At 39.7% G+C, this 27,363-nt stretch overlaps 2 protein-coding genes across 4 annotated transcripts in view; one reads left to right on the forward strand and one right to left on the reverse strand.

Annotated features, from left to right (window-relative positions):
* The window catches only part of LOC137647208 (protein Loquacious-like), a 73,672-nt gene extending 60,284 nt beyond the window's left edge, over positions 1-13,388 (forward strand). For all 3 annotated transcript variants that reach the window (XM_068380542.1, XM_068380544.1, XM_068380543.1), the window contains exons 9-10: positions 6,761-6,872; positions 10,320-13,388. In XM_068380542.1, coding sequence (XP_068236643.1) covers positions 6,761-6,872; positions 10,320-10,456 — 249 coding nt within the window. In that variant the 3' untranslated portion in view covers positions 10,457-13,388. The remainder of the gene's footprint in view (positions 1-6,760; positions 6,873-10,319) is intronic.
* Positions 13,389-17,937: 4,549 nt separating this feature from the next.
* Positions 17,938-27,363, reverse strand: part of LOC137647207 (WD repeat-containing protein 3) — a 145,060-nt gene continuing 135,634 nt past the window's right edge. The window contains exons 18-19 of the mRNA XM_068380541.1: positions 25,696-25,918; positions 17,938-18,119 (exon numbers count right to left, since the gene is read on the reverse strand). Of these exons, the coding sequence (XP_068236642.1) occupies positions 17,955-18,119; positions 25,696-25,918 (388 nt within the window). The 3' untranslated portion in view covers positions 17,938-17,954. The remainder of the gene's footprint in view (positions 18,120-25,695; positions 25,919-27,363) is intronic.

The following is a 27,363-nucleotide window of genomic DNA, read 5'->3' on the forward strand; positions in this document are numbered from 1 at the left end:
GTCGAAATGGAAGGATGAGCTAAAAAGTGCCCTTTTTTATGTCATCTACCTCCCAAAATTAGAGGAATAGTCAGGGTATATAGAATAGATATAATTCGGACAAGACAATGTTAGAAAGTCATGAATACGACTATAATGCATGTAACGAAATTGTTATCAGTAACGACAAGGATGACATAAGTGCTGTTATCAGTATGATGATTAGAATTCGACTTTTAACGCGGAGATAACACATATAACTCAATTTCTTCCTTTCCTTGTCTTGATATTCCCATTTCTATGTGGAGTTGATATTTCTCTCTCATTTTGCACACATCTCATAGTTCATAGTTGGAAACATTCAGAAAAATTTTATCTTGGGTTGAAAAATAATATTGAAAAATGCTAATAGGTATTGAAATGCCACAAATATAGCTATCATTTATTTCTTAAACCAAAATTTACGTGATCGCTTCCTTTTATTTCTACCATGGTTTCATGCCTAATTTTTGGTTGCTTGCTGAATAACTTCTCATTGCGACCAGAAATGTTCTTATTTAATATATATATATATATATATATATATATATATATATATTTATATATATATATATATATATATATATATATATATATATATATATATATATATATATATATATATATTTATATATATATATATATATATATATACAGTATATATATATATATATATATATATATATATATATATATATATATATATATATATATATATAGAGAGAGAGAGAGAGAGAGAGAGAGAGAGAGAGAGAGAGAGAGAGAGAGAGAGAGAGAGAGAGAGATATTTATTTATTTCTATTTAATTATTTATTTAATGCCGCTTTATTTTGTCCTCTCTTCATACAAATCCCCAATCATGATCTTAAACTAGCTGAACCTTGAGTTACCAAGTCGTGTAATCTAAAATCTCTGCGTCGTTTATAGTATTTACTGACCGTTGTTTTGTGTTGATTATCGCCATTTTTTTGTAAATATAATCCGGTAACAATTCATATTAATTATTTCATGAGAGTAATCGTAATGCTTTTGAATATTATATACGTAATATACCGCTACGTTCAACACTACAGAATTATGCATCGGTCACCATGTCAACTGAACGTTACTTTTCGTTAGTTTTCGTCTTTAACACCGTTAAAAGTGATAGATAACATTTGACTGAATACAGGCAGCTGTTTATATGCATATAAGTTGTACATATATATTTTTTGAATAGAATAAAAAATAACAGTAAATACAGAGTACTGATTTCGAAGCTAACAAACGTTCGCGTGTTGCCATACGTACGATAATGGTACCTGTACGATCAGTTGACAACTGAGTGCGCACTTGGACTAGGATTTTTCTTTATTTAGAAGAAAAAGAAGGCCTCGGAGCGCTAAAATTTTTCATCTTATTGTTTGATGGTCTAAAACACCCCTGATGATATATGTAGATTATGGATTAATAGTTATTGATATCGCTTTTTCGTTTGAAAATAAGTTTTAATGTCTTGCTGATTTGACAACCACCGCCAATTACAATAAGATAACTAAACCATAAAAAATTCCACGAAATAACTTATTGCTTTACGTTCTTCGATGTTATGTAGCCTACACAACATAGATGTATATCGATTGATTATTTTTATTATGGATTTTTTAAATGTGAGATCGTTATTCATTAATTAATAAGAATTGAAATCTACTAATAGTAATAATGATAAAAGCAGTAGGTGGTAACCAGGGTTGCCAGATGGGTTAGTCTAAATATCCCCAAAACTCGTAATAAAAAAATCCTCAAAACAACCCAATAATCCCCATTTCCACAAATATATTTTCTTCTGATCATGTAGGCTTTACTAATATAGAAATTACGCACTATTCTTCATATATGTGCAAGTAAACTAATTGCAACAATATAAAGTTTTATTCATCTTTAACTTTTCTGCATAGAAATTTGTACTGAATATCCCCATCAGACACCCAAAATCCCCAAATCTAGGGATAAATCCCCATATCTGGCAACACTGATCTGATTATAAGTTGTTTACATCATTTGCTGGCATCGTACCTTAGCGACGTGTTCTGTACCGTGGTGCAATACCGTTGGTGTTCGTGAAAGCATGTTATTTAAGTATATTAAACCGTATATTCAAAGTTCGTTATGTAGAATTGGTTGACAATATCACTTAGAAGTGTTTGTGCTAAGTAATTTTGTTTTTAGAGGAGGCAGACGTGTTTGTGCTGAGTAATTTTGTTTTTAGAGGAGGCAGACTTTTGTGCTAAGTAATTTTGTTTTTAGAGGAGGCAGACGTGTTTGTGCTAAGTAATTGTATTTTTAGAGGAGTCAGATGTGTTTGTGCTTAGTAATTTTGTTTTTAGAGGAGTCAGACGTGTGTGTGTTTAGTCATTTTGTTTTTAGAGGAATCAGACGTGTTTGTGCTTAGTAATTTTGTTTTTAGAGGAGTCAGACGTGTGTGTGTTTAGTAATTTTGTTTTTAGAGGAATCAGACGTGTTTGTGCTTAGTAATTTTGTTTTTAGAGGAGTCAGACGTGTTTGTGCTAAGTAATTGTGTTATTACAGGAGTCAGACATGTTTGTGCTAAGTAATTTTGTTTTTAGAGGAGTCAGACATGTTTGTGCTTAGTAATTTTGTTTTTAGAGGAGTCACACGTGTTTGTGCTAAGTAATTGTGTTATTACAGGAGTCAGACGTGTTTGTGCTAAGTAATTTTGTTTTTAGAGGAGTCAGAGGAGTTAGAGGAGTGTGTGTGTTTAGTCATTTTGTTTTTAGAGGAATCAGACGTGTTTGTGCTTAGTAATTTTGTTTTTAGAGAAGTCAGACGTGTTTGTGCTAAGTAATTGTGTTATTACAGGAGTCAGACGTGTTTGTGCTAAGTAATTTTGTTTTTAGAGGAGTCAGACGTGTTTGTGCTAAGTAATTTTGTTTTTAGAGGAGTCACACGTGTTTGTGCTAAGTAATTTTGTTTTTAGAGGAGTCAGACGTGTTTGTGCTAAGTAATTGTGTTATTACAGGAGTCAGACGTGTTTGTGCTAAGTAATTTTGTTTTTAGAGGAGTCAGACGTGTTTGTGCTTAGTAATTTTGTTTTTAGAGGAGTCACACGTGTTTGTGCTAAGTAATTGTGTTTTTAGAGGAGTCAGACATGATTGTGCTAAGTAATTTTGTTTTTAGAGTCAGATGTGTTTGTGCTAAGTAATTTTGTTTTTAGAGTCAGACATGTTTGTGCTAAGTAATTGTGTTTTTAGAGGAGTCACACGTGTTTGTGCTAAGTAATTGTGTTTTTAGAGGAGTCAGACATGTTTGTGCTAAGTAATTTTGTTTTTAGAGTCAGATGTGTTTGTGCTAAGTAATTTTGTTTTTAGAGTCAGATGTGTTTGTACTAAGTAATTGTGTTTTTAGAGGAGTCAGATAGACGTTCTGTTCTGAATTTGTGAGCGCTTGTTATTTGCTACGTGTGTTCAGCTGTTGGTAGTAATTATTATTATTATTTGCTAAGCTAACCATAGTTGGAAAGGCAGGATGCTATAAGCTCAAGAGCTCAAACAAGGGAAAATAGCCCAGTGAAGACAGGAAATAAGATTTGTTGTTTAAAACAAAATAATCTTGTGAAAAATTTATGCCGGAAGTTGATGCAAACACTGTTGAAGGAAACACGAATAAATATACGGTAAATACCTTAATGTGATTAATAAAAAAAAAAATGTAAAGCAGACATAATTTGGTCTTAATAGTGTTTTATTACAGTCACTGTCTAGGTATTATTATTATTATTACTAGTTAAGCTACAACCCTAGTTGGAAAATCAGGATGCTTATAAGCACAGGGGCTCCACCTGGGTAAATAGCCCAGTGAGGAAAGGAAACAAGGAAAAATCAAATATTTTAAGAAGTGAATGTGCTTGTACGGAGGTAGTATGACGGTGTTTAGTCTCGTGTTCACCATACAGGTTACAGTGTGCCCTGTGTAGCAAACTGCAGATGGTAGCAAAGATTAATTTCAATTTTCCGATTTCTGTTAAAAGAAAAACGGGAGAAAAATACTGTAGTTATAACTAGTCTGTCTATGATAAGTAACATCCGGAAAAAAATTGTTGACTTCATGTAGAGCTCCAGATTGTAGGTAACAGTATTGACTGTCTTAGTTGTAATTCAGAATTTAAAACAAATTATTAGGTATAACCTACGTTGCGACGACGTAACCTATGAAATATTTTTAAGTCAAAAAAATATATTGAATGGTAACAAATTGCAATTTAGCTTGAATCAATCGATCAATTCGTAAGAGCAGAGAAGTGTGGCTACGAGAGAACGGTGAGAGATGAATTTCCAGTAACAGTAGACAATTCAAATTATAATAATATTAGAGTAATTTGTTAACCCTTTTACCCCCAAAGGACGTACTGGTACGTTTCACAAAAGCCATCCCTTTACCCCCATGGACGTACCGGTACGTCCTTGCAAAAAAATGCTATAAAAAATATTTTTTTCATATTTTTGATATTTTTTTTTGAGAAAATTCAGGCATTTTCCAAGAGAATGAGTCCAACCTGACCTCTCTATGACAAAAATTAAGGCTGTTAGAGCAATTTAAAAAAAAATATATACTGTACTGCAAAATGTGCTGGGAAAAGAAATAACCTCCTGGGGGTTAAGGGTTGGAAATTTCCAAATAGCCTGGGGGTAAAAGGGTTAAGATACCATAAGAGTTGTTAACAGTTGTATCACAGTGGAAAGTATTGTGTTTTCACATGTAATATCTTGTAAGGAAATTTCCAAAAAAATAAATAATAGTAAATAAATAAAGGGAAAAAGTACTGTACTATGCATGTATCAGAGACATTTTGTCAATCGTTTGCAAGATCATGTAAAACATCTTAAAGGAAACAGTGAGAGTTAAGGACTATGGTTGGAAAATAATTTAAAACCTCTATTTAGAGTAACACAGTTAGGTTCTTTAATGAACAAAAATAAATATAAGTATTGGGCGGGCAACGATGTGAACATTTAAGAGGTTCTGACTTCCAAAACGTACACGTTGTGTATGGTAACATTATGAAGCAACAATATTAACAGAATTAATAATGTATAGAATAAGCAGTATTATTCTATCACAATACACATGGTAAACCATATGCAATCATGCTCGTGTTTTTTCCTCGTCCTTGAATACGTTTGAAAAAGTGGAAAGAAATCAAATTATGGATAAGATTATAATAATGCTGTATTAAATAAACAAAACATATTTTGATAAACTTAATATAATCATACTTTATACGCTAAAATAAAACTTGGTTGATCTCATGTTCTGCTTGCACATTATAGTAAAAATTGGTTCTTCATATGTTCATAAAAGACAATAGCCTAAATATATGTAGAAGAAAAATTATAATTAAGTAAATCCTACAAATAGAAGTAGCCTATCCCCAATTCAAAGTCCTTAGCTGTCGTATTACAGGTACTTGAGCTTTACCTTGTTGCGTTGTCAGTTAAAGAGAATCCTCCACTAACCCCTTTTGGGTCTACCATTGCAGTTTGGTAAAGTAGTCTTATTGAGCAAATTTAGTAGTAATACTTTTTCAAAACTTCCCATAAAACATTCCATCCATACTAGATACTTTTCTGTTTAAACTTCACCAGTACCTGAAATAGCTCAAATTTCTGACTTCTGAGTAAATTTTACCTTTATTTTGTTATTACCTCTGCCAATGAAGTTGGAAGGTGGTTATGTTTACACCCTTGTTTGTGAACAGCTTCCTGCCCACAATTTTAATCGTAGAGTAATGATTGTTATGTTAAAAGCTGGGAATTCTTAAATTTTGGAAGGTCAAGGTCATGGTCGAGCAGAATGTCAAATTTATGTAATCAGCCATAAATTTAGATATCGTTTTCACAGAGACTTCAAACATGGTTCATATTTGAGTGCATGAAAATCCACGCCAATTAATACATGTTTAAGGTCAAAGTCGTGCAAAAGGTTAAGAAATAAGCTGCCGCAGCGTAGGTCTGCGCTCTACTGAGTGCCCCTTGTAGTTGATACTTTTTTTTCACATAATTTTGGTGGGTTTATTTTCTTGCCTTATAAAGTCTAGGTAGAGTAACATTGTATGTAGTTGTATTTACATGATCATAGCCGCTCTAGTTAATACAGTTCTTCACAATAGTTGGTTCGGTTTATCTTTTTTTGACTTACAAAGTCTAGGTGGAGTAACATTGTTTGAAGTTGTATTTACTTTAATCATAAAATATCTAAAAGGGAAAGGTTTAGTTTTCCTAAGAAAATGGAAAAGGAATTGATATTTGTATTGAAACTAGATACAGGTACTCAGGATTGTAGAATGTACAGTAAATGTAGTAATAGATTTTCAATGTTTGATGGAAAAGAAATTTTTTATTCGTTAGTAGTACATTTACATTAACCAAGTGTAAACTGTACAATAATATGTATTATTATTGCAATCATATTGTGTCAAGTTTAACCAAGTGTAAACTGTACAATAATATGTATTATTATTGCAATCATATTGTGTCAAGTCATTTTACTGCACCTATTTTCTTAAATTTTTTTATTTTGAAGTGTTCTCTTGAGGGTTTTTAAAATGAAGCAATTGTATTGCAGCAAGGCACTGTACTTAATTAGTCTATGATTTTCTGCATTTCCAAAACTTAAAATCGTTCTGGTCTGGTTTCCTTTATTTAATTATGTCAGTTACTAATTTTTCTCTGTTTTCATTCCACAGACAATGTCCTTGAATAACATAAATCTGAATTTCGCCCAGATTCTTCAAGATATTGCACAAGAAGCTAACTTTGTTGTAACTTATGTGGATATAGAGGAATTGTCAATAGCAGGTAAGAAGATTAATTTTGATGTTTTTACTTCAAATAAAAAAAAATATACCACTAAAGTACTGTATGATATGGTATATAGTAGATTTATTGGACAGTACAAGTGTAAATCTGGTAGATGTGGTGTTTTTATCATCCAGAAATTTTACAATACAATACTTTTCTTACCTGAATATGTATTTTTATGTATACTGTAGTACCTTAGTATCTTGCTTTACATGTTTAATTTGTTTTGGGAGGGAGCTCATAAACTAAAACAATTTTTCCCATAAGAAATACAGCAAAGGACATACACTCGTTTGCTACACATCCATCAATACACATACGTACACTAATTTTTAAAGGTTTGTTATGTAATTTAATGAACAAATTATAATCTCTTGAATATCAGAATTGATTAATAATTCACAATAAAAATAAAAATATTGAGATTAACTTCCACTTTACCTTTGAGGAGGAGGAGGGGTACATGGTTACAGTAATGCTTGAAAGGAGAATCTTCCTCCATGCAAACTCTGGGTGAAATAGTTGGAGCTTTCTCTTGTGAATCCTATATACTGTCATGAATTGAATTCCTTGATCCTTCAATGACATCTTCAGGAGAAAAGTTATAGCATTACAAGTTTTTTAAAGGGCACTGCATTCTTTTAGAGACTTAAGTTGTGCTTCAGACATTTCTTTCCGCTATCGGATAAATTTTATCTTGCACTTCCCACAGTACAAGGGTGGACAAACGTAGCATACGCAGTGTGTACCAAAGTTTCTTCCCATTATGGGACAACTGTCTTCACTTCTACTGTTTACCTTTCTCAGGAAGGGAAGTGCATGCTTTTTCCTTCAAAAAGTTTGAGAAATCACCTAGGAGGAGGGAAGTCAAGCAGAACGGTCATGGTGGAGCAGAACGGTCGTGGTGGAGTGCACAGTTAACAATCAGTGCGAGTATGATGTTAGCAGGCTGTCTTATCACAGACATTTTCGTCCCCATTGACTGATCTCGCCATAAGACTATTCTACACGCTCAACATCACTGGGTGATCGACCTTTGCCTGCTTTAACACCGTGCAGTTGAATTCATTCCTTCCTTGTGATGTTTTGAGTCACAAGACTGCTCTTACAATCATTGAGATACCATTTTATCATGTACTTGCATTGATAAGAATCCTCACCACCAACAGGCTTCCATATGATGAGCTACTTAGTGTCACACTTACATTTGCTCATCAAGAGCTTCTCCAATCTCTGAGGGCACAGGAGCACCTTGGACTCTTAGGAGTCATCCTCTAAAGTTGTAATCCCTTCATTTACAGAATATTAGCCCGTTTGTGTTCTTGATTCAGTCTCCAAATAGACAAACAATTTTCCTGAGCTACATGCCGAGATTCCTCTCTTGTGGGAGGGGTCAAAGGACATGGACCCAACACATGATTAATTCAGATCAGCGTTAGCAGAGAATCACGAGACGGAGCTTACATTCATCAGGGTATTATTACTATTAGCTAAGCTACAACCCTATTGGCATTCATTTATTATTTCATTAATCAGCTTTTTAATGCCCCTCAAGGTTCAAAGCCAGTATTACTCATGCAGGGTCATACAAGGTCAATTCCGAGATCTTTGGTCAACAGAACTTCCTACTCTCTACCCGTGAAAATAATCTCCTGCTGCCCATGTTCTCCCGAGGCCCTCTACCTTATGGATAGACTCTCATCCAATTGAACCAGCATTGTCTACATGGATGATGACAAAGCTCATGACGAAGAGTCTCAAGCACAAGGGCACGACAAACTGATACCTGAGCCTGCTGCCATGGAATCTTCATACATTGCCAACTTCTAAACATCAATGTTCCAACACTTGGCAGTCTTATTTGCATGTGGTGTCTGATCATGTCAGGGACCTTAGAGCAATACCTTCTAGGCACACCAAACAGGTAACTTGAGAAGGAAGAGCATAGCATCCTGATTCTCCAGGCAGGAGGCAAATTTATTACGGAACTTTAGTCCTGTTCCCGAAAAGAGGAAGCAGAGAGGGGGAAAGATGCAAACCCATTTCTCATAAATAACCATACTGTATATTCATACATGTCCTCCACATAGAGGTTTGTATTCATGTAGGAACAAATCAAAGTCATGTATTTTTATCCTACCTAGAAATTCAAGTCCTTCAAGTTATACTTCCTGCCCCAACAAGTCCTAGGTTTATTGTCAATGGTAGAACTCAATTTCATGTAAGGGTAGGCGGTAGTTACCCGCCATCCTCGAGCTGATTACCGCGACTTTATTATAAAGCACACTCTTAGTAAAGGACTCAGGTTTGTGGTTAGGAAACATATTTGGTAAATTTGATAATAATTTAGGAAGTAATGAGTTCACTAATTTTCAAGCTTAGAATTTACCAGGAAGGTAGTTATATAAAGCAAGATTCACAAATCATAAAAATTACCTTCCTGGATAAGCAATGACATTTAAGCAGTAATAGATCAAGGGCTATTGTAGTGCACCTAATAGATATGGAGGAAAATTTGTCTAAACATATTCAAAGATCGTTATTTCACTATTGTTATTGTATGCCCTTATGTACGAGTAGTTTGTTGCTTTAAAGAAACATTCTTAAACCAACTCTGTAATATGTAAGACCTGGAATGAGTTACTCCAAATAGTCTGGCCTAGTCTTTCCACATTCTCCTCTGTCATCATATACCTGACAACACTGAGATTACCAAACAATTCCTCTTCACTCAAGAGGTTAACTATTACACAGTAACTGTTCAGTGGCTACACTCCTTTTGGTAAGGGTAGAAGAGAGACTTTAGCTCGGGTAAGCAGCTTTTCGTAGGACTCTCCAAAATTAAACTATTGTTCTTTAGTCTTGGGTAGTGCCATATTCTCTGTACCATGTCCTTCCACTGTCTCGGATTATTTTGATTGTTTATTACTTCTTGTAGTTTTTTTTTCTTTTTATCACTGGGCTATTTTTCCATGTTGGAACCCTTGGGTTTGTAGCATTTCTTTTCTAACCAGGGTTATAGCTTAGCTTGTAATAATAATAGGAATAGTAATAATGACTACAAAAACATAACATTAATGTCTAAAGGCTTTGGAAGTCTGTTAGAATATATTTTTACCCATACTTTTTATATTGCCAAGTAGAGTAGTATGAAGTCGCTAATGTATTAAAGGATATTTTGGAGGGGTAAAAAAGCATGTCGAGTGGAAAGTGAAAATTAGATTTTAACAAAATATATCTTCACTTTGGAGATCTTGGGTTTACCAGACTTCTTGTTTCACTTGGGGTTTTACCTTATAAAAATTTCATGTGTTTCAGTGTAAAATTTGATTTTGATATAAGCTGCTGTTTGTATCTTAAAACTTTATTTAAAAAAAAAAATTCTTAGTTTAGCATTTTATTAAAAAAAATTTCATATTTTTAACTTTTTTTTTTTTTCTGTAGGTCAGCATCAGTGTCTCGTTCAATTGTCAACAATGCCTGTGGCTGTGTGTTATGGCACGGGTCCGAGCTTGAAGGAAGCTCAATCATCTGCTGCGCATAATGCATTGGAGTATTTAAAGATCATGACTTGCAAGTAAAGCCCTACCCCCCCTTCCAAAGTAGCTGTGGAGAAGGGAACTATTTGAAGGATGCCAGGTGTTGAGTGTCCCCTCTTAATCAGAGACTTGCTACAAGTCAGAAGATGTTTTGCACCCTCTTTTGAGTGGCCATTCTTACTGGCTGAGGAGATTTCAACACTGTAGAATCTTAAAATATCTATGTAACAGCAGAAAATTGCAATAATTATATATTGCAAACCAAAAAAATGAAAAACTCATTCTTATGAATGGAAAAAAGTTACTTCTGTAACGCAAAAAAAATTAGAAACTCGGATCAGAAATCTTGCATGATGTCTGTGGTACCTGTGGTCAACATGCAACTTGAGATCCAGGCAGAAATAAACCAGAGTATGAATCCCATCTTAGCAAAATTTAATAAAATTTGGGTGCTGTGGTTGTAAACATTAGTTCATTTTGTAACTAAAAATTAAGATTAATTAAAGGTAAATACATAATTTATTCTGCCTGGAAACTACATTTTGACCTCACAGATATCCTGGTCGGAGTTTGCTCGTTGTGTGCATCTGCTATACTTTGCATAGAACTAGTGAAGTGTTGTGGTAGAGCACACGCTGGCTGACTTGGCCTCCATGTTGCAGATCAGTGAAATGGTGTAAAGAAAGTCAAAATAGTACCTGACATTATTCTAGTACAATTATTGTAGGTCATATGTTATTTCTGAAAATTACGTTCGAGTATCAATGGACACAGCACCATGGTAGCAAAGATGGAGTAAAAGTCAACCAGTGAGTGGCCTCCTGATTATGAATGTACTGTAGTCTTGGTCCAGGTGTAGGTGTCGGTATTGGAGTAAGTTGACAGGGTGGATGGTTGGGTCACTTCTTTTAAACTCCCATTTCCATCTTGGAACTCATGAATTAGATTTATAGTTACTGACCATTTTATAGAAATGAGCATGCTGGAAATCATACATTACAAAGCATTCTGTTACAGCTTACTTGTGTAGTCTGGAAAATTTCAAAAATTTGTTCCTCCAACCCTTGCAAATTACTCCATACTGCAACTTATAATAATGCTTTATCCAGTAAGCTGTTACATACATAATTCTTTTAGCTAATGGGCATTCATTAATTAAATGCAAAGTATAGATGTTGGATGATCGTCGGATTATGTGATGGGCTGCTCACAGGAATCAAAATTGAAATTTTATTAATGTGGATATTTTGACATTTTTGTATAGTTAAAGCTAGATATTTCTTGGGGATTTTTATCCAATCATCTCGCAGGTTTCATAAAGTCTCATATCTATTGTATAAATTAAAAGTTATTCAAATTTGTTTAATATAATTTAAGTAATGTAAAACTGATTACATTGAGGGAAATAATGAAAAATGCTGTTTCATACACTAATCCCCTTTTTGAAGCAACAAGAACTAGAATTAAAAGACAAATTTTTTCAGAGCTTGTCATCAATAAATTTACAGTAGTAATGAGAAATGTATTTTCAAACTAGTATAACAAACTGTGAGCAGCAAAGGCCATAGCCCCACAAGAAATAATAAAGGAATACGTACGGTAATAATACTGTTTCTCTTTAGTGGGGGGGTTGTGGTCTGGATCGTAAAGCCCATTGTCTGCGTGAGACAGCACACAGAGGGATGAATTGAAGCACCTTGGTGGTATCTACAACTAAGCATACTTGAGGAACCTTGAACTGGACCCTTAGTGTGTATTGGTGTTTCGCTCTGTAGGAATGCCCGCAAAATGTGTGGTATTATTATCATCTGTCTGTGTGCTGGCTTTATTTTTTTTAATCACCTTGTACAGTCTCCATCAAATGTTGCACAAAGCACTGGATATTAGAAGTGACAGTATCCAGACTGTACTAATGTGTTATCATAATTTTCTTTGCATGAAAGAGGTAGTGCATGTTTAATGTCATAGTTTAATATTGGCTTCTATAATAAGAGCTAACCTTAATTTGAAGATATTTTCTATTTTTATTTATATACAACTTTTTTTTTTCCTCTATTGCCAATATATTATATATATATAAAGTATATTTATATTAATTCCATAATTACTTAATCTAAACTTTGGTGGAGACTGAATGAGAGTGGTTTCTCATTAGGTGTTTCACTCCAAACAAGTGTAAGTCATTACAAACTTATAAATGATGGTGTCATTTTTGTTTGGGTGTCATCTAAGAGCTTCACAGATTTACTAGCCAGTTCCATGCATCTTTGGGGGTGGGAGAGTTGTGCTCAAATAGTTCTCGTTGCCCAGAACTCCGCAGTAATATTTTTAACAATAAAAAAAAGGGAACAGCATAGGAACATTTAATGGGTGTGTGTTTGTGGGGTTAGCTTAGTAAACCTTTGAAGCACTGAAGTATATACATATATTTTTTTTTGTGACTTTCATAGTACAGTACAATTCTTATTTTGCGCAGATCTTTTCACTATGGCATCCAGAAGTAGAATGCAAGATGGCTTGCATTTTATTTGAAATTTTTATTTTTAGAGGATTTAAAATTCTGTCCTCTAAATAACTGTGTCAACTATTGACATGCAAGTGTATTAATTGGTCAAAGTCTAAATGATTATTTTCTTGATATGTGTAGCTAATATAGAACTGAATACTGTATACACATCAATTGTCGTAAACATGCAACTGATGACAGTAATCCACTAGTATGTCCATAGTTTATACATTGTTTACTATATTTCATTTAAGCTTAAGATATCAAATCTCCAATTACATGTTTAGAGAAAACTGTAATACTTTTAAAAGTATGAAATGCTGTAATTGGTGGGGCACTCAGATACTATGAAAAAAAGATAAACAACTTTTCAGGCTTTATGTTGTTAGTTGAATATATCTTTGTGTCTTTCCAATATCCTCTATTTATTATGTTACGAGTCTGCACCATGATAAATTTGCCAAACTCGCAGTTGTTTGTTTGCTGTAGGTTTCCCTTATATTTAAATGTGTTACATTAATTAGATAAAAATTAAACCTTTAGTGGCACTTTAGCATTGTTCTGGATCATTTCACTTTAGGGAAAATTTGATGCCGTAATATACTTTATCAATATTGATTGGATTTCCAAATCATATGTCTTAATTTGGCAAGTCCCTATTAATAAGTGTATTATTGTATAGTTATACACACACAGTTGGCCAACCTTATTCACATGTATTGCATTTGAAAGCCTCCCCCACAGGTAGTGGATAAGTAAAATTTTAATTCTTATATGTACAATATGCACAATTGTCACTGAACAGCGCATCTATAATAATTTGAATTGTAATAGTTATGTACCTATCACACTTATTACATCACAAACTTATGAATCCAGATTGCTGGTTTCTGTGGGAAGATAAGTCTTATATTTTATTTTATTTTTTAAATATAACTAATTTGTTTTAAATACGACAAATTTTCAAGTAATTTGTATTTTTCCTAACTATATAAATGTGTGTTTTTTTTACATAGGAGATAGAAATTAGCATAACCCCAGTCCTCGACCAACTGCTAGTAGTCCTGTGAGGGAGGAGAGGCAACTATACCACGTGTTGACCAGGTCCTAGGATGTACAGTTGACACAACAGGTTGGGGACGGGAGGTAACTCCCTCGAAAGCTCTGCCAGCAGCAGTAAAAGGTCTGGATACCATTTTGGTGCCGCCATAGAGCTATTAGTAATTGATAGGTTGATTGTTAATATGACACTGTTGAGGGCTTTCCTCAAGAGCAGAACAGAGGGAATGCATAAACATACAGATTTGTCCCATGGATGTAGGAAGGGATCCTGGAATGGCGGCAGTGGGTCTGGTACTGGCAAGCAGTACACCAGAAGGTTCAGGTTTAGGGACATTAAAACCAGGTCTATGATAGGCAAATTCCACAAAGTCATTACTGTACTTAGGCAAATTCCACAAAGTCATTACTGTACTTTGTTCGCTCTCCGAGGACTTGAAGACCAATTGGTCCCAACTACTGTATCGATCCACACTTCTGAGACTGTTGGAGTCTAGTCTCCACCAACTCTAGTCTCTCTTTTGCCCTGTCCCTTGGAATACCCATTCTGAGAGGGTGCCTGCCCCAAGACCATAAGGTCTTCAATTGCCATGGAAGTGAATGCATGCTAAAGCGACTTTGGCAGTAGGCGCTTAACAAGGCCAGGTGGCCTGAAGGTTGCTGCCACTGGTGGGATAGCAGTGAGTCTTGACGAAGGGAATTTTGTGCTACTTGGAATCTTGCAATGCTGTTCTGCGAAGGGAAGATTTTTTTCTTAATGGCATTTATCCTCATCCCCAGGTATACCATGTCCTAATTTAGCTCTTTTACCACAATCTCCAGAATGAGGCAAAACTGGAGCAGACTGCCTTGATGGAGGAGAAGGGTCTACAGAGTCCACCAGGATCAGCCAGTCATCTAGATAACGGAGTAAACACTAAGAGTCTGTCGACAGGCTGAAGCACAGCGCCCTGAATTGGTATACAATGTGATCTGGAAGTACATATCCTTAAGGTCCAATAATCCATGACCGTGGCTGCGGTCTCCACCTTGTTGGACAAATTTGTTCATGGTCAAGAGATCAATGACCAGTCTTCAACCACTTTTTGTTTTTCTACAAGGAAAGGTCAACTGTGATAGCCAGGGGACCTCTTGTAGGACTCCCTTCTCTAACATGACCTGGACTTCTGCCCGAAGAATAACGCTCTCATTGGCGAAGGAGAGCTGGTAAATGGGACAATGTAATCTGATCAGAGAACACTTACAGTCCGGGGGTTCAGACTGTAGCATTGCCATCTCTGCCCCCTGAGTTTCAGGCATCCACGTACCGTTGGTACCATGGGAAGGAAGCCATCCCAGCATGGACATTGTCCACCAAGTCTCCCACCTCATCCTCTGGTTGGGGCAACCTTCTTGGGGATTACCCTTTTTGAGCTGTTATTGACTTTAACCAAAATTAATGGTCTTATAGCCTTGTCTCTGGGCCGGAGAAGCCTCAGGCCGGTGTCGACCATGAGGGCTGAAATCTATAAGCCCTGTGGAGGAAGGAGCCTTGACTCGCCTTCCTCCCCTTATTGGTCACTGCCTCGATATCTTTAAGAGGAATCAAAGACGCTGATTAATATTACTGAGGAGTTTCGGGGAAAATTAATTTTCCTCCTCGGCACCTGTTTGGAACATGAAGACGACTGAATCTCATCTCTTCAGGACCCAGTTGGCCCACTGCTCACGAGATAGTAGTGGCACACTGGATGAACCATCTCTCCCTCGGATGATCACTCATGGAATCATCCACAAGCTCCAAGAAGCTTAGTGTCTTACAATGATTATATTTGTTGCCTTAGTGCATTAATTCATATGTTCAAGGACTTATGAAGAAAGGTGCGGGTTGACCTGTAAACACAATAATTTACCATACTAAAGAAAAGGGCTAGGTAATGAACGCAAGTCTCCAAAACTGAAGGTACAACTAACCAGTCTCTGAGGTGGTCCCAAGCTGTTGAATGACAAATTGGGGTTAATCTGAAACAAACGCCTACCATTCAAAAGCAGAAACTCAAAATGTGGGACGAACTAGAATATGCAAGTAAACATCATTTAGGTTTATGGATGCAAGGAATCTACTCTTCCGAATTGTCTTTTCTTCATCCAAAAATGATGAAAATTTGTCGAAGTAACCAAGGCTTAAAACATTCTCCAACCTCCTAAATTCTTCGAAAACATGAAGAGGCTATTGTAAAACTACAGTTTTGGGATAAATCTCTTTGCCACCTTTTAAAGAATGTAAGAAACCTCCAAGGTCAAATGGAAAGTGATAACCTTGAATTACTTAACAAACTCCACGTCTTGTTATCTATTCCCATGGTCTCTACATGACGTCTGCTAGGAGACTTATACTGGCCCTAGTATCTATGACCTGTACAAATGGGTCAGCTGACAGAGAGTTGATGACTTGGGCTACACAGTTAGAACATTCTTAGTGAATGTCAACAGGTTGAAAATTGCAGCCATGATCGCAGTAGATAAAGTTTCTTAACCAAGAACTCTAGGAAAAGGTAAAGATGTGCAACAGGTGAACCAGATTTCGTTGAATGCTGCATCTGTCTTCAATATGAAATTAGCAAGTTGATAAGAGATATCAAACGAGCCAAAGTTGACTTCCAAAATAAGAGATATCAGAGGAGCATGCTTACAAATTGTAACAACAAATAAGGGACCATATGTACTTTATATGCTATGCAGAATATCAAAGTAACTTATGGTTTACTGATCTTTCATCATTGAGTAATATACTGTATGCTTAATCTTAATTCAATGTACCCTAAGCACTACTTGATTTTTAACCATATACAGTTATTGACCCTTATAAAATAGGCCCCCTTAAAAATTGACAAAAAATAATTTGTCTACAAGAAGTGAGATTTTGAGTTTGAAGTACATGAACTACTTGCATTTTATTCCAATGTACAACTTGGTTATATTGATTTTTAAATTAAAATAATTTTAATACTTACCTGGGATTCGTGTACTATTCATTCCGAAAATTTTCATCTTCTCCACAGTAAGGAGAAGGCAGTGTAACAAATAGTGAAAGTTGTGAACAGCCTGCCACTAAAATTTGGTTCGCGTGCAGGCATCCATAGTAACATGCATTTCATTTATCGCCACCATCCACTGAAAATTGGCTGTGTGCAGGGGCCTAAAAGCTACATCTTCCTCAGTAGGACAAGTTAGTAATTCTGTGATTAAAAGAAACTTAGTTCGAGATTACCGGTTTGTTAGTCTCTCTAAATAGAATAGTGCAAGGGCATATAAGCCTCGAGTAATTATCCCCTAAATCAAATCTATACCAGCCATTCTAAAATAATGCTAGACACAAATGGTGAATAAAATTAAAATATGGACAAAATTCTAATCCTGACAAGGAGGTTCAGATGATGTGTGGAATACATGAAGATACTGACCCTCTTAATGAGACCGAATATAACTTAAAGAAATGTTTAATTATACCCTAAAACTCGCCTAATATGGATGACAAATACAATCTCGGCATAGCTAGAAAAATCTATAGGAGTCAAGTAACTTGGAACAAGTTACAGTTTCAACGTATTGTCACTTCATAATGTTGAAACAGTAGAGTTGATAAAACAAGAGAAAAAGTTAGAAGTTCCTCATACTCAACACGGCCCCAGTATACCTAACATGAATTCACCGCAGGGCAGGAAGGGCAACAGTCTATACTTACAGATGATGATCCTCAGCTTTCCAACTAAAGGATTATGTCAGCTGCTAGAAAATTCCTCAAGTACCATACTAGATGTCTTGTTTATTGAATTATATAATCCAAGCTTCCATTTATTATAAAAATATAGAAAGATGCTTTTCTCTATCATTAAAAAGTACAGTAAATGTTTCAAGGTATATGTAAATGGTAAACTTGAAAAAAAAAGTCTTAGAGATGGTTACAAATCATTCAGAATCAATAAAATAATTTTATTATATAGTCATGAGCACTCGTTTTATAGCTCTGTCTCTTTTCTTTTTCTTCTGCTGTTTTGATTTTACCTTCATTGTTGCTTCAGCAAACATTTGATCTTCTGATCTTTGCTCCATTCTATCTGCGAGATGGCGTAATCCGGCAAGATTAAATCCGACCATATCCTGAAATTAACATTCATTAATAAACAACATTTTACCAAAACTGAAAGAAGGATTAAGTTTCATTACAGTCTTTAATGATGGATGAAAATAAAACTTTAAATATATTAAAACCCCTTCATTGGAAATAATTAAATTACGAGCCACCCAAAAATTCTGAAATTCCGCAGATAATACATATTAACTGTAAGGTCTCTTATTTTACTTGTAAATATTTCTTTAAGAATTTTAATTGGACTTTAAATGTAAAATACACTATGGTAGTGAATTTACTATACAGTACTGTAATAATAATACATACCAAATCAAAAATTTTAAATAATTTTTATTTTTCCTAACATACTCACCGAGAACTACTTTTCTTGGAGTCACTTGTGATCTCTCAATCTCGACCAAGGTTTTTCCCGCCGTTACCTCCCCTACTCCGTTCTATATAAGTTTACCCCCGCCGCCAGAGAATGCGCCCTGAGGGCAGGATTAGGGCGGGTCACTGCATCTCTGGGTCAGCATCCCCATTAAGTTCGTCGCTTAGCCCAACTTGGCAATGGAAGGATGGCACTCGGGGACGGAAGGGAGGGCCATTACCCGAAAAGTAGTTCTCGGTGAGTATGTTAGGAAAAATAAAAATTATTTAAAATTTTTGATTTGTTCCCACACAAATACTCACCGAGAACTACTTTTCTTGGAGACTTATACTTTAGGAGGCGAGAGTGCTATTCTGCCACTTGACTCGGCACACACTGCCTAGAGGGCTATGGAATGCGGGGCCTATCAGAGAGCGGAGTGAGGGTAACTGCGGAACCTTACGCTATTATCTAAGACTCACCTCTTAAAATTTCTTCTGGTGATTTTCTCCTGATGAAGTCGCGAAGAATTTATTCACCGTTGGGGACATCTTCTGGCCTACCGCTACACAGTTTGGAGGGCGGCAATGACTGTCCCAATGGAGAACCCGTCCAAGGATTTTCTTGAATAATCCTTGAGGTAGTGGGCAGTAAAGGTCGACTGGTGCGACCAAGTGCCTGCTTGCAGGATCTGCCCCACCGCCATGTTTCTCTCAAAGGCCAAGGAGGTGCTCAGACCCCTGATGTCATGGGGGCGGGGAGTGCCTGGCACTGCCATTTTATCCTCTTCATAGGTTCTAGCGATGACTTGTCTCAGCCAGAAGGAAAAGGTGTTCTTGGAGACTTGTTTCTTATTAACACCTGTGGAAACGAAGAGGTTCTTGGTACCTGGTCGGAGATGAGCCGTCCTTTCCAGGTACTTTCTGAGCGTCCGTACTGGGCATAACTTCAAGTCTTCTGTATTGCCTGTCTTGGGAATGGCCGGAATTGAGAAACCTTCAAACCTCGGGTCCCAGACTGCTGGGTTCTGAGTCTTCGCCACAAAGGAGGGTACGAACCTGAAGGACACTTCTTTCCACCCTTTGGAGTGCGCAACGTCGTAAGACAGACCATGGATCTCGCCCACTCTCTTAGCCGAAGCCAAGGCTAGCAAGAAGACGGTCTTGAGGGTGAGGTCTTTGTCCCCGATATCTTTCAGGGGTTCAAAGGGAGGACGACTTAGCATTTTCAGGACCTTGGCCATGTCCCACTTGGGCACTCTCCTAGCTTGAGGAGGGCAGGACTGCTCGAAACTCCTAATCAGCATCGCTATGTGTCTCGAGGTCCCCAGGTCGATGCCTTTCAGGAGGAAGACTTGGCCTAAGGCGGCTCGTACTCCTTTAATGGCTGGGATTGACATTCCTACTTCATCCCTAAGGTACACTAGAAACTCAGCTATGTCCGGGACTGAAGCTTTAAGCGGTCTTATGTGTTTCTCCGAGCACCACTTCGTGAAGGAGGCCCACTTCGCCTGGTATACCACGGTAGAGGATTTTCTCAGGTATAGGGACATTCTCTTAGCTGTGGCGGAGGAGTACCCCTCCTTCTTCAAGAGCAGCTCGATAGTCTCCAGGCGTGAAGGCGAAGAGAGAGAGGGTTGTCGTGGAGCCTGAGGAAGTGAGGCTGACGCAGGAGGTCTGACCTGGCGGGCAGAGGCCAAGGTGGTTGGCTCGCTAGGTCTTTTAGATCCGCGAACCACTCTCTCTCCGGCCACCAGGGCGCTACCAAAGTCATCCTTAGGTTTTGGGAGGCCCTTACTCTGTTGAGTACCTGCCTTATCAGCGTGAAGGGGGGAAAAGCGTACACGTCCAAGTTGTCCCACTTGTGCTGGAAGGCGTCTTCTAGGGCTGCCTTTTGGTCTGGTACCGGGGAGCAATAGACCGGTAGTTGGGCGTTGAGCTTTGTTGCAAAGAGGTCCATCACCGGGGAGCCCCAGCGTTGAATGATGAGTCTGGCTACCTCTGGGTGTAGAGACCACTCTGTCCCCACTATCTGACCCATTCTGCTGAGGCCGTCGGATGAACCTTGCTAGTAGCACCACCTGCTGCTCGTCCGCCCAATGTAGGATGCTTATGGCGAGGTCGCACAGTTCCTTCGATCTCATGCCCCCTTGCTTCTTTATGTAGGCTACTACCGTGGCGTTGTCGCACATTAACGCCACGGTGTTTCCCTTTAACCGACTTGCAAAGTGCAGACATGCCTTCTGGACTGCTCTTAGCTCTAGGACATTGATGTGGAGATGCTTTTCGCTCTCCGACCAGGTACCGCTTGCTGTCTCTTCCAGAAGGTGGGCCCCCCACCCTTGGTTGGAGGCGTCTGTGAACAGGAGGTACTCGGGGGGACAGGACCCGAGGGGCATCCCCTTGAGGGAGTTCGACTGGCAGTGCCACCATTCTAGGGAGGTTCTCGTGTCTGGAAGGATAGGAATTAACGCCTTCTGAGAGCCTGTCTGGGGCCAGAGGCTCTTGAGGTTCCATTGCACGGGCCTAAGCCTCATCTTCCCTTGGGGAACCAGTTTCTCCAATGAGACCAGGTGACCTATCAGTCTCTGCCAGTCTTTCGCCCTCCTGGAATGTTCTGACAGGAACGGCTGAATGATGTGATTGAGGTTCCGTATCCTGTCTTCCGAGGGGAAAACCTTCCCCTGCACAGTGTCCAACGTCATCCCCAAGTATCCCATTCTGTTGGATGGTGTTAAGTTCAACTTTTCCAGATTGATTATGATTCCCAGATTCCTGCAGAACTGGAGGAGGTTTCTCCCTTGTTCTTCCAAGAGGGCCTTTGAGTTGGAAAGGAGCAACCAGTCGTCTAGGTATCTGATGAGACGGATACCCCGTTCGTGAGCCCACACTGAGACTGTCGCGAAGACCCTCGTGAACACTTGAGGGGCCGTCGACAGGCCGAAGCAAAGGGTCTTGAATTGCAGGATCTGGGAACCCCATTTTACCCGGAGGAACTTCCGACTCGACGGGTGGACAGGGATCTGGAAGTATGCGTCCTTGAGGTCGACCGTCTTCATGTAATCTTTCTCCCTCAAGGACATCAGGACGGATTTTGGGGTGTCCATCTTGAAGTCCGTCTTCTTGACGAACTTGTTGAGGGCCGACAGGTCTATCACGGGTCTCCCCCCCCCCCCCCCCCCCCCCCCCGTTGCTTTCTCTACCAGGAACAGGCGGGTGTAGAAGCCTGGGCCTGGGAGAAGGACCTCTTCCATGGCCCCCTTCTCTAACATGGAGGAAATCTCCCCTTGAAGGGTGGCCCTTTTCATCGGGTCCCTGGGGGCCAACCATTCTGTCTGGCTGGATGGAATAAGAGGAGGTGGGTCCGCTATGAAGGGGAGCCTGTAGCCTTCTTTCAGGACGGACACCGTCCAAGGATCCGCTCCTTGTGTTTTCCATGCTTGCCAATGAGGTCTGAGGCATCCCCCAACCCGAGGCTTGGGCGGGAGTAGGGGGCCTCTCCCTCTACCTTCTCCTAGAGGGGCGGCCTGATCTGCCTCTCTTCGAGGCGGAGTAACCCGACCTGAAGGAGCTGGCAGAAGCTGGTGCTTCTCTGCAGGAGGGCTGAGGAGTTGTTGTCCAGGAGGAGGAAGGGGCGTCCCTCCTCGAAGAGCTGGGGGCGGCCTGAGGAGTCACGGCGCTATCCGAGGCTGACCTCCTGTATGGCGGCCTTCTAGATAACGCTTGTCTGGGGACGTTGGCCTCTCTCTTCTTGGACACTTTCTCCATTAGATTTTCCAGCTCTTTTAAAGGGAACAGAGACTCACCCCCCAAGGGTAGGCTACGCACAGCTCGGGCCTCCCTGTCTGGGATCCTCCTCGACATCTTAGATAGAACCGTGTCTCGTTTCCTTAGTACCCAGTTGGCCGTCAAGGCGAGCGCTTGGCACGCTAGAAACTTCAGAGTTTTCCCCCCGGAGGTGAGAAGGTCCGTCAGGAGACTCTGCTGCTCTGGATCTTCGGGGTCGATGGAGGCTTGCACGCTTACTAACCCACCAGTCCAGCCATGAGGAGACGTTAACCAGGTCCCTCGACATCTCCTCCATCATGGCGGCTTCCGTAGGCGAGAAGGAAACCGGGGCTGACGCGGCCCTTTCGTCCGAGCCGCCTTGTCCCAGGATGTCCAAGGCCGGGTCCACTCTACAGGGGCCTGGGCGCCGCCCTTCAGGAATGTAAACCTTCCCTTGTGCCTTGAGGCCCTGGAGCAGTTTCAAGGTACTCTGGGACTTGGGGGCTTCCGCATTGCTGGCCACTAAGTTGTCTATGTACTCTTGTCCCAGTACTAGGTCTGGGGCAAGAGGAAGGGCCAGGGAGGACTTCGGAAGGGCGTCGTGATGTGTGATTCTCAGGAGGCTTGATCTCCAGGAATTCCCCTTAGGTGCCGAGGGTTCTGTAATCCCATGGTGCCTCCTGGTGAGGCCCACCACCCTTCTGTATGCGGAGTCCTCCGACGGGGGAGCTTCTCCTCCGTCAGCCGAGGCCTCGGCCTGGAGCGGGGGCGCCGGGTTGCTTGTTCGGTAGACCGGTCATCCCGCTCTTGGGTCCAGGGGGGCCGACCTGTAACCGTAGGGAGCTCCGTAAGGGGGTGGATCTCGCTGCAAGGCGGGTACCACCGGCTCAGGGAGGGCCCTCGGTTGCCCCAAGGCTCTGGAAGCGGAAGTCACGGTCCCGGTGGGCTGACCCGACAACGGGAACCGATCCTTCTTACTCGACGACCGCACCAGCTGGGCTGGTTCGGTCAGGCTGCCTTCAAAGAAGCGCGTTTCCCCCCGCTGGGCGGGGTGAACCGGAGGCCTCGAGTACTTATGCTTCTGTGAGAGGTCTTTCCTGCGTGGCAGGTCGCGCGGTTCTAGGCTGTGCGTAGGGAGCGGCAGCCTAGACGCACGTTCACTGGAACGAGAGTCTGGAGAGTGGAGCCTCTTGGACTCTCCTGAAGGGACGTAGACCCAGGCGCCGCCGGGAGAGGTATTTCTCCTATACTTACGGGAGTGGGAGCGGGGGCGCTTCTTGCTATGTCGCGACCTTGACCTAGAGCGGGAATGATCGCTTTCGGACAGCTCCCTCTTCCTGCGCCGTTTCTCCCTGACTTCTCCCCCGGAGGATGAGTCTATCTCTGACGAGTCCGAGGGCGCCACGTTCCTCGTGTAACGGCTGCCCGCGTGATCCGTGGGGGAAGTTCTCCGCCGCCGGACGTCCGAGATTGAATGCTGGAGGAAGTCCTCAGGAACAGCCGTGGAGATCGTCGGCACCGAGTCTACTCTATCCATGCCAGGGGGCCAGGGGTCCAGGGTCACGTCCATTCTTAGCGGTGACCTCCCTGGTGTCTTCGGCAACTTCCACCCGAAGGCATCGCTACTCGGGCGGCGAACTCTAGTTTGGCTGTCCTCTGGCGGGGGAGAGCCCGACGCACCGGCCCACGAGGGCGGAGGAGACTCTGAAATCACAACACTGCCCCATACGGGGTCTTCCGAGGACGCGTGGTCCCCTACCACGAGGCCTGATTCACCAGAAGCACTACCGGACCCTCCGTTAGCCCTAGAGGGGCCTGCCCTTGGTTCTTCCCTCGCACTGGGTTCCCCGGGAAGAACGCCTTGCCTATCTACAACACTGGGGGCTTGTTGCCCTCTCCTCTGCGAAGGAGACGGAGAAGCCGAGGCTTCGTCGGACCGATCACTGGCCGACGGTAACGAAGAAACGCCACTAACTTTCCTGGGGGAACGCTTAGAAGATTTCTTCTTTTTGGTACCGTAGCGTACCCACTGGATATCATCCCAGCTTACGCACTCCGGACACGTGTCCGCGGAGGAGCAAACTTTCCCCCTACACGTGGAACAAAGGGAGTGAGGGTCCACTTCTGGTTTAGAGAGGAAAGCCCCACACGACTTTCCAGCTCTAGGACCAGGGCAACGTCGCACATGCTCCATCGTTCGCACACGAAAGGCACAACACTAGCGAGTTATAAGTACACTGGGATATACACAGGGAGAACGCACTGTAACACTTGTGAATAACGCACTACGCAAAAAAACACAAGTCCCCACGCTGGAAACACGTGGAACACAAACGCGCCAAAGGATCGAGAGAGCGAGAAGAGTGAGCTGTGTACAGCTCACGACCAAGGAACTTAATGGGGATGCTGACCCAGAGATGCAGTGACACGCCCTAATCCTGCCCTCAGGGCGCATTCTCTGGCGGCGGGGGTAAACCTATATAGAACGGAGTAGGGGGGGTAACGGCGGGAAAAACCTTGGTCGAGATTGAGAGATCACAAGTGACTCCAAGAAAAGTAGTTCTCGGTGAGTATTTGTGTCGGAACAATATATATTTAAATTTACATAATATTGGCATTATTAATACTGATCTCCCACCTCTTCCATAAACATAGTTTAGTGTAGTACATGCTGTACTACACTAAACTGATGACTGAATATAAAAAATAAACTAACAAAGAAAGCTAGAAAGGAAAAAAATTGAGAAAGTTTTCAAGCCAAAGAAGTCTAATCAAAGACAAAGATTGGATTTATGAATTTGGGTCGTAAAGAACATTTTTGGAGGGTATCAGGTCATTCAGCAATTGGGGGAAACCTTACAATTGCATAATGCAGTAAAAGTTTAAAGATGGAAGTGGAAACAAAGATACAGTACATGGTTAAAAAGTTTGTGAGTGCAGCTAGGGGTAAAACATATAATCCAAAGAGCCTATACAGTATCTTCAGTGCCCTAGATGAGGTACACTGGCAGCAAAAATATTTATCTTACGCTCACCATCCAGCACTATCTAAGTATAGGTTACATTTCAAAAGCTTACCAATCAAAAGCAGAAAATCAGACTACAATCAATAAGAACAACATAATGGAGAAGGGATGTTGAGAAAAGAATTAACAGTACCTAAGTTGCAATCCATTCTTTCAATGTCATTTATTATAGATTTAAAGTTTCCTGACTGGCAATCTGGTAATACTTAAGGTTGTAAAAAACAGATATGATTGATAGGTTTGCAATAAAAATGTCATACAGGGTATTAGCTCAGTTACTGCCAATATCACTTAATTATTCAGTAAATGTATCTCTTTATACGACTGCTTTTAATAACTGCCATAAACATTAATTAAATCTTATTTATATCCTATCAGTCTTTGAATTTTTCCATGAAACTTTACAAATTTCTATTGAATTCTAAAAAAATTTCTTGCCTACCTTCAATTCATTTAGCTTCTCGGGTAAAAGCTTTGCCAAAGCATGAATAATAGGGGCTGCTTTAGCAGATGCTAAAAGTTGAGATAAATTTATCCGGCACGCCAAAACCAAAATTCTTCCAGCAAGTTCAACTTCCCAACCACGCTCTAAAATACTCTTTAGCACAACTAACAATTCCAATATGCGGTCCAGGGACAACATGATGATTGCTTCTTCCAGTTCACTGTAAAAAATAAGGGAAAACAAGAACATACATTATACAGCCAACACGAACTAAACATTGCTACAAGAATACAGGTGATTATTTAGATACCAACTTAAACTAAAGATTATAACTTGAACTATCTGCTTACTATAAATTATAACCTTTATTTGTCAGTAAACATAAAAAAATAAAATTCTATTACTGTTTAAAAGTGTGATATGAAACCATACACGCACATTCAACTTATACTTTTCTTAGAGCCTAATAAAGTAGAAAACATTCACTGTACAGTAATTTTACCAGATTACTTCATTCTGTATTTACTGACAAAGGAAAATAACACTCACTATGATGTGACAATTGTAATACAATATATGATTTCAATATGTTTTATCAAAGCTACAAATAGACTGTGAATTACCATTTAAATCTACTATTCAAACCCAGAGTTTTTATAAGGCAAAGCCAGGATACAAACAATTTTTCATTTCCTTCTCATACTTAATTTCCATTAAAGACATCTTTCTTCTTGGGGGGGTTTTATTTGCACAATTTTGCTAATTTTTTGTGCATTTTGGGAACCAACTCTATCTGTTTCAAAAGGGATTTTTGTAACTATCTTTTCATTCTCTATCAATTTTCATTGTTTTTGTGTTTTAATTATTATTATTATTTGTAAGAACCTTCCCTCATGTTCAAATTCCTTTGTCCCTGAATCTAACTCAACACTGACGTTAAGCCCTAAAAACCTAAAACATTTCCACCCACCAAGGCAACATCTGACGACTAATTGGCAATTTGAGGTAAAGCTTGTCCGTAGCTACACTAATCAGTCTCTTAGGTTGCTCATATAAACAATCATTATCTTATATGGGTCCTTCCAGGAGTCTGGTTTTCGAGTTATAGTGGCCAAGAATTGAAGTATAATACAGTATAAGGTGTTTTCAAGACACTCATTATCAACCACTTGTTAACTATCTGATTACAATATTAATATTGATTCTTGGAATTGCCTTTGCAATGAATTGATTATTTCCTTTGTGTAAGTGTCTAAGTGTACCCTCAACCAACAGAACTCTAACAAGACAGTGGAAGACATTGATACAGAGGTTATGGTACTATGCAAAACAAGAGAACATTGGTTGGATTACGAAGTGTCCTCCTTGAAGAACTGCTTGCCATACCTAGAGTATTCTACCCATACCAAGTGGAAAATAGGCACTCAACAATTATGGTAATTAATAACTGAATGAAGAAAAAATGGTGTTGTTTGCTTGGCATTGTCAGGTGTGTGAGGCAAGAGGAGAAAGTGTAAAGAATATGCTAGACTTCGGTATACATATAGACAAAGGAAAAATGTTATTTTCATTAGTAAAATAAATTTTTGAATATACTTACCCGGTGATCATATAGCTGTCAGCTCTGCTGCCCGACAGAAAAACCTAAGGACAAAATACGCCAGC

The sequence above is a fragment of the Palaemon carinicauda genome, chromosome 9 (assembly GCF_036898095.1).
Source record: "Palaemon carinicauda isolate YSFRI2023 chromosome 9, ASM3689809v2, whole genome shotgun sequence".
In the NCBI taxonomy this organism is placed as follows: Eukaryota; Metazoa; Arthropoda; class Malacostraca; order Decapoda; family Palaemonidae; genus Palaemon; species Palaemon carinicauda.